The 14,713-nt window shown below is 35.8% G+C and overlaps 2 protein-coding genes across 2 annotated transcripts in view; one reads left to right on the forward strand and one right to left on the reverse strand.

The window, feature by feature from the left end:
• Positions 1–6,008: 6,008 nt before the first annotated feature.
• LOC145265551 (metalloreductase STEAP4-like) overlaps positions 6,009–14,713 on the reverse strand; it is a 43,387-nt gene continuing 34,682 nt past the window's right edge. Inside the window, exon 2 of the mRNA XM_080121516.1 lies at positions 6,009–7,542. Within this exon, the coding sequence (XP_079977642.1) occupies positions 6,103–7,530 (1,428 nt within the window). The 5' untranslated portion in view covers positions 7,531–7,542 and the 3' untranslated portion in view covers positions 6,009–6,102. The remainder of the gene's footprint in view (positions 7,543–14,713) is intronic.
• LOC145265552 (uncharacterized) overlaps positions 12,200–14,713 on the forward strand; it is a 103,884-nt gene continuing 101,370 nt past the window's right edge. The window contains exon 1 of the mRNA XM_080121517.1: positions 12,200–12,319. The gene's annotated coding sequence lies outside the window, so the exon portion shown is untranslated. The remainder of the gene's footprint in view (positions 12,320–14,713) is intronic.

The following is a 14,713-nucleotide window of genomic DNA, read 5'->3' on the forward strand; positions in this document are numbered from 1 at the left end:
TATTCGCCCAAAAACTGATTAAAAAGCTTCTGCATGTCTGAATACTCTTTATGTAAAATTTAAAATGTTTAGATCAAAAATTGGCTAAAAACCGCAAAGGTCAAAAAAAATTTTTAATTTTGACCTCAATTTTAACCCCTTAACATCTTTTATATATGCATCGCAGAATTAATTCAGAATTAAATATTTAGCTTTGGGCTCAAATCAAACTAAAAAGTTTGATCCATGTCCAAGTAACCTACACCTAAAATTTTAAGTGTTTAGACCCAAAATTGGCGGAGGAGTTTGGTAGAGTTTTCAAATGTCAAATCGTTGAACTTTGACCCCTTGACAGCCAAATTTCTGGCCGAAAACCGATTAAAAAGATTTTTTTTCCCAAATCTCAATACCCCTTATGTCAAATCTCGAGTCTGTAAACTGAAAATTGACAGAGTAGTTTGGTAGGGAAATGTACACAGACGGACAGACAGACACACACACTAAGACAATTTCACTTTTATAGATATATAAATTTTATTGACTCTAAAAGTTGTCAAGACTTTCGTTACGTTACAACTTTGTATAGAAGAAATCTGATGCATAATTTCCCATTAAAAAAAAAAATCCTAGATTTTTGGTCTTTTATGTAATTACCATCACGATAGCACTAAATTTTACACCGCACAGAAGATAATAATATTCCTGCGAAATTATGCACAGCCCACTATATTTTCTGAGCCTCACATCAACAGATTACCATCTCTTCAGAAGTTTGCAAAATTATATCAGATTACTTCAAGAGATATTAATGTGTTGATTCCATGCCTCCGTTCAGTCTCAAGAGACAATAGACACCCCTTTAACAGTAGCTACGCGTGTGATTGTGGGACAAGTGTTGCGCAATCCCAACCACACATCTCCTGAGTCAGCACTGCTTGTGTTCAGCGGCAAGGAGAGGCCCAAGACGAGCTGGAAACAATGCCGAGATACAGCACCTGGAATTCCCAAATGGTCACCCATCTGGTACTGGCGCGGGTCAAAGTTGCTTAACTTCGGTGATCTGACGAGAACCGGTGTGCCATCGTGATTAGGCCATATTGTGTTGATTAGCCGATGAAAATTGATAGTGAATCTCAGTTTTCGTTGTTAAAGATCAGTCAGGATAGAATGAAATTGATTAGAATCTCATTTTGCAAATAACACAGAATGATAAGACGTTTCTTAATTTTTGAGATGAGGATTGGTTATTCGTATTATTTGGATTCATCGGACTACTGTTATCATCTTGGGCGTTATTTTCATAACGTTTCAGTCGATGTAACCTCCGACCTTCTTCAGGCGTATCTTGTTGAACCTTCACCCTTCAGGAGAATATCATTTTTTACAATTGATTTTTCCAGGTACTTTAACCACAAGAACCCGTGGCGCAGTGGTTAGAGTACTTGGAAAAATCAATTGGAAAAAGTGATATTCTCCTCAAGGTTCAAGGTTCAATCCTCAGTGTGGACGACCGAAAAATCCAATTGCGGATTACTTATGACCTCTATCCAGTCATGGCTGACGGAACAAGAGCATGCTACTCAAATAATACAGACTGATAATTTCTGTAAATGAGTGCTTCTTCAGAATTAGATATTGATTTTATAGGATAGAACGTATCGAATACAAACTCGATTGGATTTACCTTATCATACAAAAAGTTTTAGGATTGTGACCAATAAAAACCTCGCATTATTTCGATTCTTCAGATTGCTGTTCTCATCTTGAGTGTCATTTTTCACAACGCTTCGGTCGATGTAACCTCTGATCTTCTTCAGATGTATCTTGTCGAACTCAGGAATGTTTCTGTTGAACTCAGGAATTTGGACGGAATTTCGAACGGAATCCTTTATTTACTTCACGAGGATAGCATGCTTTCGTTCCCTTAGCAATGACCGGATATTATATTTTTCGGTTGCCTACACTGAGAATTGAACCTTGAACCTTCAGCCTTCAGGAAAACATCATTTTTATAACTAATTTTTTCCAAGTACTCTATCCACTGCGTCACGGATCCTTGCGTTCGACAGAAACATTTCCGAATTCAACAAGATACAACTGTAGAAAGTCGGAGGTTACATCAACCGAAACGTTGTGAAAATGACACTCAAGATAAGAACAGTGGTCCGAAGAATCCAAATAATACGAATAACCAATCCTCATATCAAAAATTCAGAAACGCAATAAAAACGTTTTGGCAGATATAAAAATTTCACAGAGATTGGGATTACATTAAAAATCAAACAAAACGAATGTTATTTCTTTTTATTGTTTTATTGGTCATAAAAACGGACAGAACTTTCGTTACAACTTGGTATATACAGTTTTAAATAAATTAATAACTGCGCATTACGGAAACCATTTGAAACATATTATTTACATTTTTGAAGAAGAAAAAAAAAACGAAATCTGTAGAACAATATCTTGAAAATTAAGAAATGTATTCGACATGTTTGGATTCTTAAAGATACAAAATGGCGTCTGCATCCGACTATGAATTTATTAAAAAGAAGTCTTTGACAGTTATGGGTGGCTAAAATGACATATACTTTCCTCCATCTCTCATGAACACAGGACCAATTTAATTATATTAAACCAGCAGTGAAATTTGTGTAAAACAAAAATTTTAGACATGCATCGGTCATGTGACAAGATTTTGTGCAGAAAGCGCGGTTTATCTAAAAAGGGGATTTTCATTGTAAAATTAAATCATAAAAAAAAAAGAATTCTCACGTCGAGTTGGAGGTCAGGAAATTTAGTTGACGTGTCAAATAAAGTGACGTCAGAAAACAGGAAGTTAATAAGACATTAAACACTACCGTGTTTGAATATATGGTTAAGAGGCAGATTTAGTCGTTTAGAACTGTTATAAAGCTTCATCGCTCACTCATTTTTCTACCAAATTTCAAACAATTATTACAGTTTAAAATCACTTTCTCAGCTATATTGTGAAAAATTTTTTTTTTAACTTTCGTTCAGTAAAACAAGTTATGATGAATTTTCTGGTGTTCAAAATCGTAAAAATTTGTAAGGCCGCGAGCGACACTTTTTATGACAGGTTACCCTTGGAACATCGTCTCTTCAGCGACTACTGTTGCGAAAAGAGAAGTAAATCGTGAAACAAACAGATTGAAAGCATGATTGGGGGTATTTTATTGAAAGCAGACGAAATTAAACAAAGAAAAGTGAATTTATTGGAAATCTGGAAAAATCATGGATTACATAGAAAAATGCGAGCATGAAAAGTAATTATATAATGTTATAAATTTAATTAAAAAAAATTCTTAATGCTGCAATATTTTAAGTTATAAATTTATTATATTTTTTACTAGAATCTCTTGTCCTTTTCTTTTCCAGTTTTGTTTGACAACTAGTCCTTTACTTTTCCATGTTTAAGCTTAACCATATTACTTTTCATGCTCGCATTTTTTTTATTGTAATATATATATATATATATATATATATATATCGCTGCCAGCGTAATCTCTTAATAAGTGTCGGACGAAAGGTACCTCGGGTTTTTTTTTAGTCGAATAGTCTTTTTGCTGTATATTGGTTTATATTGGAGGGGATGATATATTAAAACGTGTCATGTGTTATCTAGTGGATGTAAGATATGGTTCTTTTAACAGACAGATAATAAACGTATAAATCGTATGTATGTTGTTTAGCCAGGGGACATGATATTGACGTGTAAACCGAGTCATGTTGTATCAGACTTATCACACGGGATATTTTTTCAGTTCATATATAAGAAGAAGAATATATGCTTCATATCTTTTTCTTGAAGAGTTCTTCTGTATCTTCCCGCTGCATGTGACAAACCATGAAGCGATCACCATCCAATTGAGACATCTGTTCTTATTTGTGAAACCATTAAAACAACTCTTTATATTTTTATAATATAAATTTATTACAGTTGTATCAAATGGTTTTCACAGGATCTGCAGTTATTCTACATTTTCTATTCTTACAGCTCGCTTCCTAGCTGTCTGTCCACCCCTGTCTAGACGTCTGTCTGCTCTGGTGGTCAATCCTCAACTCTCTGAATCTCTCCAAAACTAACTACATCACGTGTTCTCTTACGTCACCTCATTACGTGTCTCAGACCAACCTAATGTCCACAGCTAGTTATTTGTTTATTCAAAACCCCAAAATAATGTTTACATATATTTTCTATTTTCACATTCCTTTTGCGATTCACACGTCAATCATTTCTTCCGCAATTTAATTGTTTATTCTTCTAATCATAATAACTGATCTAGCGACTATCCGTCACTCAAATCAATTAATAAGAATACAATAACAATAATAATAATGTTTTGAACATTGGCCCCGCTTGCCACAGTTAACAGATACTACGCTATGATCACAGCTTAAAGGGTTATAACATTACATTTTAACTATTTTTCGTGTCTATTTTTTCGCCCCCCCCCATCGATCTTCCTCAAAATTTTAATAATGACTCCACTTATCTTTTTGAAAAGTTTAATACAAGTTTGTACCACTAAAAACCTTATATATATATATATAGTTTTATGCTTCTATTGTTCAATCTTATATTTGATCAATTCAGCTTCTTTTGGGACACCCTATATATATATATATATATATATATATATATATATATATATATAAAATCAAATTAAAAAGATAAATATTAACTTTATATTAGACCTTATCGGGGTAATAGTAAATTCAATATACTAGAAAAAGCAATTGTAGAAAAGAAATGAAGATACGAAAATAATAATTGAATAAATTACACTATTTTTAACTCATCAATAATTCATATAATAAGTTAAAATAAAGAAAAAAATCCTTAAGCTGGCAGAATATAAATTCATTAATTAATTGATTAATTACTTGATTTTTTACTTTGAATATTTAACACTATTTAATTTTAGTGAAAATACCTTTTAGTTTGCAAACGAAAGTTATTTTTAGACATTTTCAATGCATTTTTACTAATGTTAATCATCTGATGAAAAGAGTCTACCTTTGAAACACTGTGGGTTAATAAATTTCCATAATTATAATCGCTTGTTTAAATTTTTGATGGATTAATAAATACTGTAATTTATTTAATTTTTATTTTCATTATCAATTTTTCTTGTTATATATTTGTTTACTCCGAAAATATGGGGCGATTATTCAGATCTAAGGGAGACTACTTTCCAATCTTAATACTGAATTTTATTATTTTTGAAATCGTTTACAGAAATCGACACATAACGACTTCATAGAGACATAACTTGTAATTTTCGAGGGACTTCTTCAGGAAATGATAGAGATCATTTAGGAAATAATAAAAATTTATACGCTGAAAATTTCCTAAAAGTCTACAGGTTATTCCTCCTTTTTCTGTAACGTCATAATATAATACCTACTTATAATATATACATGTATACATAGTTTTAATGTATATATATATATATATATATGTGTGTGTGTGTGTGTGTGTGTGTGTGTGTGCGCGCGTGCGTGTCGTTTATACCCTCTGTAAAGATAATAGAAATAATAGAATATATATATATATATATAATGATATTATATATATAATGATATTATATATATATATATGAAATGATATATATATATATATTCGACTATGAAATGATATTATATATATATATAATGATATTATATATATATATATATAATGATATATATATATATATATATAATGATATTATATATATATATATATATATATATAATGATATTATATATATATATATATATATATAATGATATTATATATATATATATATATATATATATATATATATATATATATGAAATGATATTATATATATATATATATATTCAGCTATGAAATGATATTAATTTAATGAAAACATAGTGTGCCTTTGACATTATCTAACGTATAGTTTTCAAATGAGGAACACACACACATACATACACACACATACATACACACACATACATACACACACATAAATGAAGCAATTTAAATGCCAATAATATGGGATATAAGCGTTTTCGAATGCATTTTATTTTTAAAAAGCTTATACCATCAACTCATCGGCATTTGAATTTGCATATTCTTGATCTTTCTTACTAAGTAAATGTGTCAACAGAATCGCTTGAGGACATGTTTGTGTACTTAAGGCTAATTTGGTTTCCTGAAACTTTGTGCGATTTGCGCCTCTCCCAACCGCGTCGAATTTTATCCAGGTAGCCTCCAATGCATGGAGTAATAAGAACCAGCTTCATGAATAAAACGATAAAGGGTATCACGCAACACATAAATGTACTTCTAAGGAGCATTGCAGTCGGGTCCCTCATCCAACCGGGGAGGGCGAAAATGACGACATGCGCAGTCACAAGGAAAAGGGTCACGTATCCCAGATGGCTTTGCACGAACCGCCATTCTCGCCAATTGAGGACGGCCCCCACAGACGGCAAGGACGACAATCCCAAGATGCTCATCATTAACAAAGCCAAAATCCCTACGCTAATTGTCCCTTCACCTCGCAGGTTCATTCGTACGGAGAAATCGTAGACGAAATTGCTTGTGTTTTCTGGGAAATGAACTCTTGTACTTTCGAACCACGATCCCAAATAACCGGGGGACATGTATATGCCGGAAATGGCTACATGCCATACGCTGAAGAACAGAGCATAAAGACCTATCATTTTGCGAGCTTTCAACCACTGATCGAACCACGTTGGAAAACGTTTATATTTCGTACCGTTTATGATTTGAAGAAATGCAGCCAGGCACCCGGGTAGATAGGATAGCGCAAGCAGTGTAATAGCCGTGAGGCACACAGCTTTGTTTACATAAGCTAGTGGGACGTGGTCCCATTTAAATTTGTGTGATGATCTCATGTAAAACTTGACGTATGCAATGCATAGCACAATGTTCCAGCCAATAAATATACACAAACAGAACAGGGTTGGCCATCCCCAGCCATACATTAGTGTCAACGGATAAGCTTCGAGATCCCTAGCAGCTCTGAGGACACCATAATCAATAGGCGTGAAACCCATTTCTCGGGCCAATGTTGATATTTTTTCCCTTGCTGTAGAGTCATCGCTAGCAATCAAGACTTGTTTCGCGCCTCCAAATGTATCACTCTCCAAGGCGTACGCGGATAACGTATTAAATGCTTTCACCACCCGCAGACCGGGAAAAGCTTCGACCAACCGTTCCGGGTTCGATTCCGTCTTGCTCGGTCGTTCGCGATTTGAAATGTCGATGAAAATCTTTTGTTGGATTTGAGTTTTAAACGGCGTCAAACATGACTCAAAGTTCCACGAATGGATTGCAAGGAAGACGATTTCGACATTTGGGTCTTCTAGGAGTTCTTTGGTGGTTTTCACTTCTACAGAGGCAAGACTTGGATTTATGCTGATTAATCTGGAGAGATCAGGGTTCCGACTGGCCATAATTACATCATAGCCACAACGAAGCAGTCGATTGGCCAATGCTCTGCCAAAATCTCCAGTGCCAATGATACCGACTAACTTTGATCCTTCCATATTTTTGTTTTCCTGCAAAAAAAAAAAAAGGAAAAAAGTCAGTTAGTTACAACTTTTCAGAAAGTTTTATAAAAATCCAAGTATCAATTTTTTTTTTAATAAGCATAAAAGTGTCAGTTTTAGCCATTTTAACCCGAAAGGCACCCCTAAGGGGACAACCGGAGTTTTCCCGGAAAATCCGTTGTTACTTTTTTTACTCATATCATGTTTAATGTTTGTGCAAAATTTCAACGCATGGAGTAATAAGAACCAGCTTCATGAATAAAACGATAAAGGGTATCACGCACCACATAAACATACTTCTAAGGAGCATTGCAGTCGGGTCCCTCATCCAACTGGGGAGGGCGAAAATGACGACATGCGCAGTCATGAGAAAAAGGGTCACATATCCCAGATGGCTTTGCATGAACCAATTGAGTACGGCCCCTACAGACGGCAAGGACGACAACCCCAAGATGCTCATCATTAACAAAGCCAAAATCCCTACGCTAATCATCCCTTCACCTCGCACCCGAAAGGCACCCCTAAGGGGGCAACCGGAGTTTTCCCGCTGTTACTTTTTTTACTCATATCATGTTTAATGTTTGTGCAAAATTTCAAAAAATTCCAAGGCGTAGTTATTAAGAAAAGTGTGGACAGACGAACCGACGAATGGACAGGAGTGAATTTACAGGTCTACCCTTCTTTTGTCAGGGGACAAAAAAAAAAAAGAAAAGAAAACAATTAAATATTTCTCATTCAAAAATGGATTAATGTCAATGCGATTTGTTCTTCAAAATCATGAATATTTAATGGATTCATATCTATATAATTATAAAACTCAAATGATCTTGTAACGATATATGTAACCCACTTTCCGGTTTACAACATCCGGTTGCACATGCGCGCATGACTTGCACACTGAAATATTAACGTTATTATTTCAAAATTATTATTTAACATGGGAAGAGTGGGGTTTATAATAAACAGAACGACGCATAGAAATCTATCTATATTCTTTTTTCATTTTAATATACTTTCATAGATGTGTTTCTGTTATGTCAAAAAAAAAAAAAAAAACTATTTTCTTTACGTCACAAGTGTCACGCTCATGCATGAATTCCATAGCTAATATAACATACTGACCCAAAGGGTCACGGGTAGTCTAGTTTTTTTACAAAAATAAAATAGTGAACATTGAAGACAACATGTCTTTCAGAAAAATATGTATCTTCTATTTATATTCCACTCCTATTTCGAGGTTGATTTGTATATTTTCGGTTCTAGAAAAATCGGAAAACAGTATTGTTATGGGGTTAAATCATAATAAACGAAGGAATACAGGATTTTTAGGAACGAAACATGCATTCACATAAATTACAGGCAAAGTCGAGTTGACAATACCATTACTCAACGGTAAGACGTTTGCATACGTCCAGCCTGGTCGCGTGCCAATCTTAGACACCTGGACTACACCTCGCAATTCACCTCTGACATCCAATATGTCAGAGGAACTAACAACACGGTTGTAAACGCTTTGTCCAGAACCAATATTCATACCCTGGAAGACAGCCCACTAAGCCAAGACCTTTTAGCAGAGGCTCAGGAAGTGGATGTATCCCTCCCAGGAGTGTTAGCGACTACTTCACTGAAACTGAAAGAGTTTCCTGCCCCTTTCAGCAACAGGAAAATATACTGCGACACTAAACTCAGGCACCCCAGACATTATATATCTCCTCAACTCAGAAAACAAGTTTTCACTCACCTACATGGATTGGTAAATCCCAGCAAACGTGCCACTGTACGACTCATCGCGGATCGTTTTGTGTGGCCCAACGTGAACGCTGACATCCGCGACTGGGTATCAACTTGCCTTGCCTACCAAAAATGCAAAGTCCACAGACATACAAAATCACCTCCAGGCACATTCAGCACTCCTGATGCTCGTTTTAGCCACATCCATGTAGACATAGTTGGACCCCTCCCTGCCTGTCAAGATTCCCAATACCTCCTCACTATGGTTGACCGTTTCTCGAGATGGCCAGTTGCTGTACCCATCAGAGATACCTCTGCCAAAACTGTGGCAAAAACATTCCTACGGGAATGGATTTCTACATTTGGTGTGCCCAGTATCATCACCACTGACCGTGGCGCACAATTTCAGTCATCTCTTTTCCACGAGTGTACAGAGTTACTTGGTGTCAAGCATATAAAAACTACGGCTTACCACCCTTGCGCCAACGGCCTTGTCGAAAGATTTCTCTTTGTCGCGGTGCAAAAGAAATCACCGCCTCCACTTTGTTTACCTTTTTCTTATCGCTTTCGTTTCTACTTTTTTCTCTCTTTTATTTGAAAAAGAAACAAATGAAAACAAACACTCTGCGCATGTAAGACAACTTCCGGTACAGATTTTTTTTTCAATTTTCGCTTAGAAATTGTGATTTTTTTTCAATTCTTGGGCACTAAGACCAATAATTAACTCACCCCATTTATACTACACTTTATTAAATAGCAGTGTTTACCTTTTTTACACACATTTGCGATGCCATAAACTCATCTAAATTAATCAGAAGCATTTATTCGTTTGTTGGGAGCGTTGACACTTATACGACCGATCCTATATGAAAACTGACCTTTCTGGCTCGTGTTAGCTCGCCTGGGAGTTTGGAAGCCTCCTGAATCCATCGACACAGTCGAGGAACCCCCTGGCAAGGGCCCCCCCCCCCCCGCAGCAGCAGCAGCAGCAGCAACAACAGCGGCAGTAGTATTTCAAAACAGCCTTTTTCAAGGCTAATAAGTTTTTCACAAACTACTCCTGCTTGCATCCTGAGACCAGCTTCAGCCTCTCCAGCAGCTCCAGTCTCCGGCTCCAGCGGCTCCAGGCTCTAGTCTCCTGCAGTTCCAGGCTCCAGCAACTCCAGATTCCAGGCTCCAGCAGCCCCAGTCTTCTGCATTTCCAGGCTCCAGCAGCTCCAGATTCCAGCAGCTCCAGACTACAGTTCCAGTTTTCAGCTCCGGCGCCTCCCAATTTTTCAGCGACGCTCTCCCCTGTGTTGCTTGTCCACTGCTACCACAGGATTCCAACGACGTCATCCTCTGCTCGCTAACACCATATTCCCACGGTTCTTTCACAACACTACTATGACTCGCTGATCAGTTTGCCGACAACTCTTTCGTTTTGCCTGCCGGTATTCCTACACTGCCAGCCTGACGTTTTTTCCGCAAGTATTCAGAATTTCTTTCTTTCAACTCTGAACTTACATAAACTCTTTCTGCTCGCTAGCTTTACTTGAACTTTTTGCTTACGCTAGCTTTCTTGAGACTCTTCGCTTATGCAAACTTACTTGAACTCACATGAACTCTTGTTGTACATGCTATCCTTTTGTACTTTTGCTTGTGCTAATCTTATATGAACCTTTTCCTGCTTATGCTAGCCTTATTAATTATTGCTCATGCTAGCCTCTATCAATTATTGCTCATGCTAGCCTCTATTAATTATTGCTCATGCTAGCCTTATTAATTATTGCTCATGCTAGCCTCTATTAATTATTGCTCATGCTAGCCTCTATTAATTATTGCTCTCGCTAGCCCACCTGTACTTTTACATGTAACAAGCTTACTTGCCTTTTGCTTTGTTTACGCTAGCCTACTTGTGCCCTTCACTTTTGCCAGCTGTCTTGTATTGTTGTTAACACTAACCTACATATACTTTAATTTGGCCAAGAATCTTCTTAAACTTTGTTTTTCTACAGACAACCGGTACCTTACGCTACTGCCTCACAAAATTCTAGTCTATTTTGATTTTTTTTTCTTTTCCACTTTATCGCCAGAAATAAAAGGACGACCTTTTCGTGTTTTAAACGATCAATCCATGTCTGTCGTTTCTTCTTTGCCAGTTCACCTTTTTTCTTACTGCCCGTGTCATCCTTCATATAAGTTGTAGAGTCAATTGTCTCCGGACGACCGGCTACCGCAACATTCATAATATAGGCTTTTAAACTTTAGTGGTTGGAAAAGATTTCCATTGACTTACATGCAACTCATATGTTGTCAAACGTTGAATGATTTGTTTTGTTTTTGTTTTGTTTTTGTTTTTTTTTTTTTATTAATAAAAATTTTATTTTCGATGATATTTCTTAACTGCTTGGTTACCATGTTTGTACAAAATAGACTAGAAAGTATTTACTTGCAAATGAATAACGTCATAAGGAATAAATGATAACTTTTGGCAACTTTTTAAATAAAAATAAATAAAAAGATGATGATTGCAACGACTTGTCAGACGAGTGCCACTCCCTCAGACACTTACAGTCCATGAGCCCAAAAAGGACTTTTTTTTTTTTTTTGTCCTACCGGCGAATTCACATACTCAAGCAGACATGACACTGAAGACGGTCACTGCTATACATACACATATATATACTACACACACGCAAGTCCATTTATTTGTAAATAAAAAGATAAATAAATGAATACAGCAAATTTTATGATATGTTTTTATTTCTCGACTTTTTTCACTCGCTCTGTCTCTCTTTCTCTCATTCTTTCCGTCTCTTTCTTCAAGTGAATAAAGGGAGAAAGAGAGAGAGAGAGAGAGAGAGAGAGAGAGAAATGAAGAGAAAAAGTGGGAGAGAAATGAAGAGAAAGAGAAAGAGACAGAGACAGAGAGAAAGAGAGTGGGAGAAGGTATGGGAGAGACATTGCTTGATAATCATGTTTTACAAGAAAGTAGGCATGTGTTTACTTCTCACCACAGAAAGATGTGACACAAGGTTAGGAAGGTGGAGAAAGTGAAACCAACACTCATAAAGTAAGAGCAGCCATCTTTTTCTTTCTTTCTTTTTTTTTTTTTTGCTGTTTTTGCCCGTGAACTGACCCGACATACTGCATAAGATCGGAGCTTTGTATTTTTTAGCAATCATTATTTGTTCACGAGTGGTGATCATATATTTTATCACAGTAGCTCTTTTTATTTTTTTTATTTTTTTTTTTCACTTGCCTTACACAAGATCGGTTTTTAATGTGGGAGGAAAACCAGCTCTCCAAAAAGAGGCACTCTGGTTAGTAACAAAAATAAAAAAAATTTATCAGTCATGAAGGATTTCTCTTCCATTAACCAAGACCAAATAATGAAGAGCGGCATAAGAACAGATACTGCACTTTGATCTTGGCCTGAAGGCAAAGTTTGACAACTTTTGAAAAAATAAAGCTCATATTGTGATGTCATCTACTACTACTATTACTACTACTGCTGCTGCTACACACACACATAGGATACCTCCGTTCAGTCTCAAAAGACAAAAGATATCCCTTGTAGGGGTAGCTGCGCGTGTAATTGTGAAGCAAGGATTGCACAATCTCCATCACACCTCTCCTGAATCAGCACTGCTTGAGTCCAATGACAAGGAGAAGCCCAGGACGACTGAAAACAATGCTGGGATAAACAAAAAGCACATACAGTGCCTTGAAGTCCTAAACGGTCACCCATTTAGTACTGACAGGTTCAACGTTGCTTAACTTTGGTGATCCAGCGGGAATCAGTGTGTCAACATGATTATGCCGTACACACTTATACATATATCTTCTATATAATAATGTTCAACCTCTGTATGTCTGTCTGTCTGTCTTTACATGAATAGGCTCCTACATGGTTGACCATTATACTAAACTGACCATATACGATGATAGAAAAGGTGTGGAGAATCTGAAAGAGGTTTAATAAAGTGAGATCCCGGGGGGGGGGTCACTTATAAGGGGGAACCCTATGCATGCTCACACCGTTTCACATAGAGCTACCAAATTTGGAAGGATAGCCCACCATGAGAAAGGGAAAGTTTTGATGCGTTACACTGTTCACTTCCACTAAAAGGGATGAGCCTCAAGAGGGGTCAAGTATAACTGGAAACCCTATGCAAGCTCACAACATTTGATGTACACTCATAGAGTTACCAAATAGGGCAGGATAATGAACCATCAGGTGGGGGGGGGAGTTTGGACCAGTCACCCTCATCCTCACTAGAAGTTTACACTGCTCACCCTCACCAGCAGGACCCCAATGATGTCTCATATAACTGGGTATCCTATGCATGTTCACACTATTATACATAGAGATACCGAACTTGCCATGATAACCCACCATGAAAAGGGGGGAGGGGTTATGGATTACATCACTCACTCTCACCAATGGAGCTGAGGCCATATGGGGGTCACTTATAATGGGGAACCTTAATTAGTGTTCATACGTTTGTTTCAATAAAAATTTCCACCACTGCCCCTTCATGTTTGTTTGAACAATTGCCTACCACCCCAGAAAAAAATGATCTGAGCAATGCCGAGTCCGTACCTCTGTGTCTGCCTGTACATCTATAAGATATTAGGTATTAGATAAATTAAAGTCCATTTTTTAAGGCTTATTTTTAACCCAGTCAACGACGGGTACTTCTACTATATAAGTATTGACTGAAGAGATTTGATATGGGGACCTAAAATGGTTTTGTATCATCATGTTTGAAATCGATAGTACCGATGGCTTATCTAAACTTTCTGAAATTAAATATAAATAATACTCTATTACTTTGGGAATTTTTTTCCTTATAATAGAGCACTCTGCTGGAATCTTTTTTCCAATATATATATATATATATATATATATATATATATATATATATATAACTACTTCATTTATTCACATAAATTTAATATACGAAAGTATAGATTTATGTGTAAACTTCAAGTATTTACTTCAAAAGTGCTCAATACGTAGGTAGAGCTAGTTAGTAATAAGCCTGACGAATCCTATAGTTGGATGAAACGCAGAATATTCAGTGTAGCTTAATCACCATATATATTTTATAAATTACTATATATATATATATATATATATATATATATATATATATATATATATATATATATATATATATATATATATATATATATATATACAAACACACACAAATATATATACACATATATATATACACAGACACATATATATATCCACACATATATATACACTCACACATATATATATATCCACACATATATACACACACACATATATATCCACACACACATATATATATATATATATATATATATATATACACATATATACACACACACACACATTTTATATATATAAATATATATATATATATACACACACACAAACATATATATATATATATATATATATATATAT

This window comes from Euprymna scolopes, chromosome 40 (genome assembly GCF_053919585.1).
Source record: "Euprymna scolopes isolate OS-2025 chromosome 40, ASM5391958v1, whole genome shotgun sequence".
NCBI classification, from domain to species: domain Eukaryota; kingdom Metazoa; phylum Mollusca; class Cephalopoda; order Sepiida; family Sepiolidae; genus Euprymna; species Euprymna scolopes.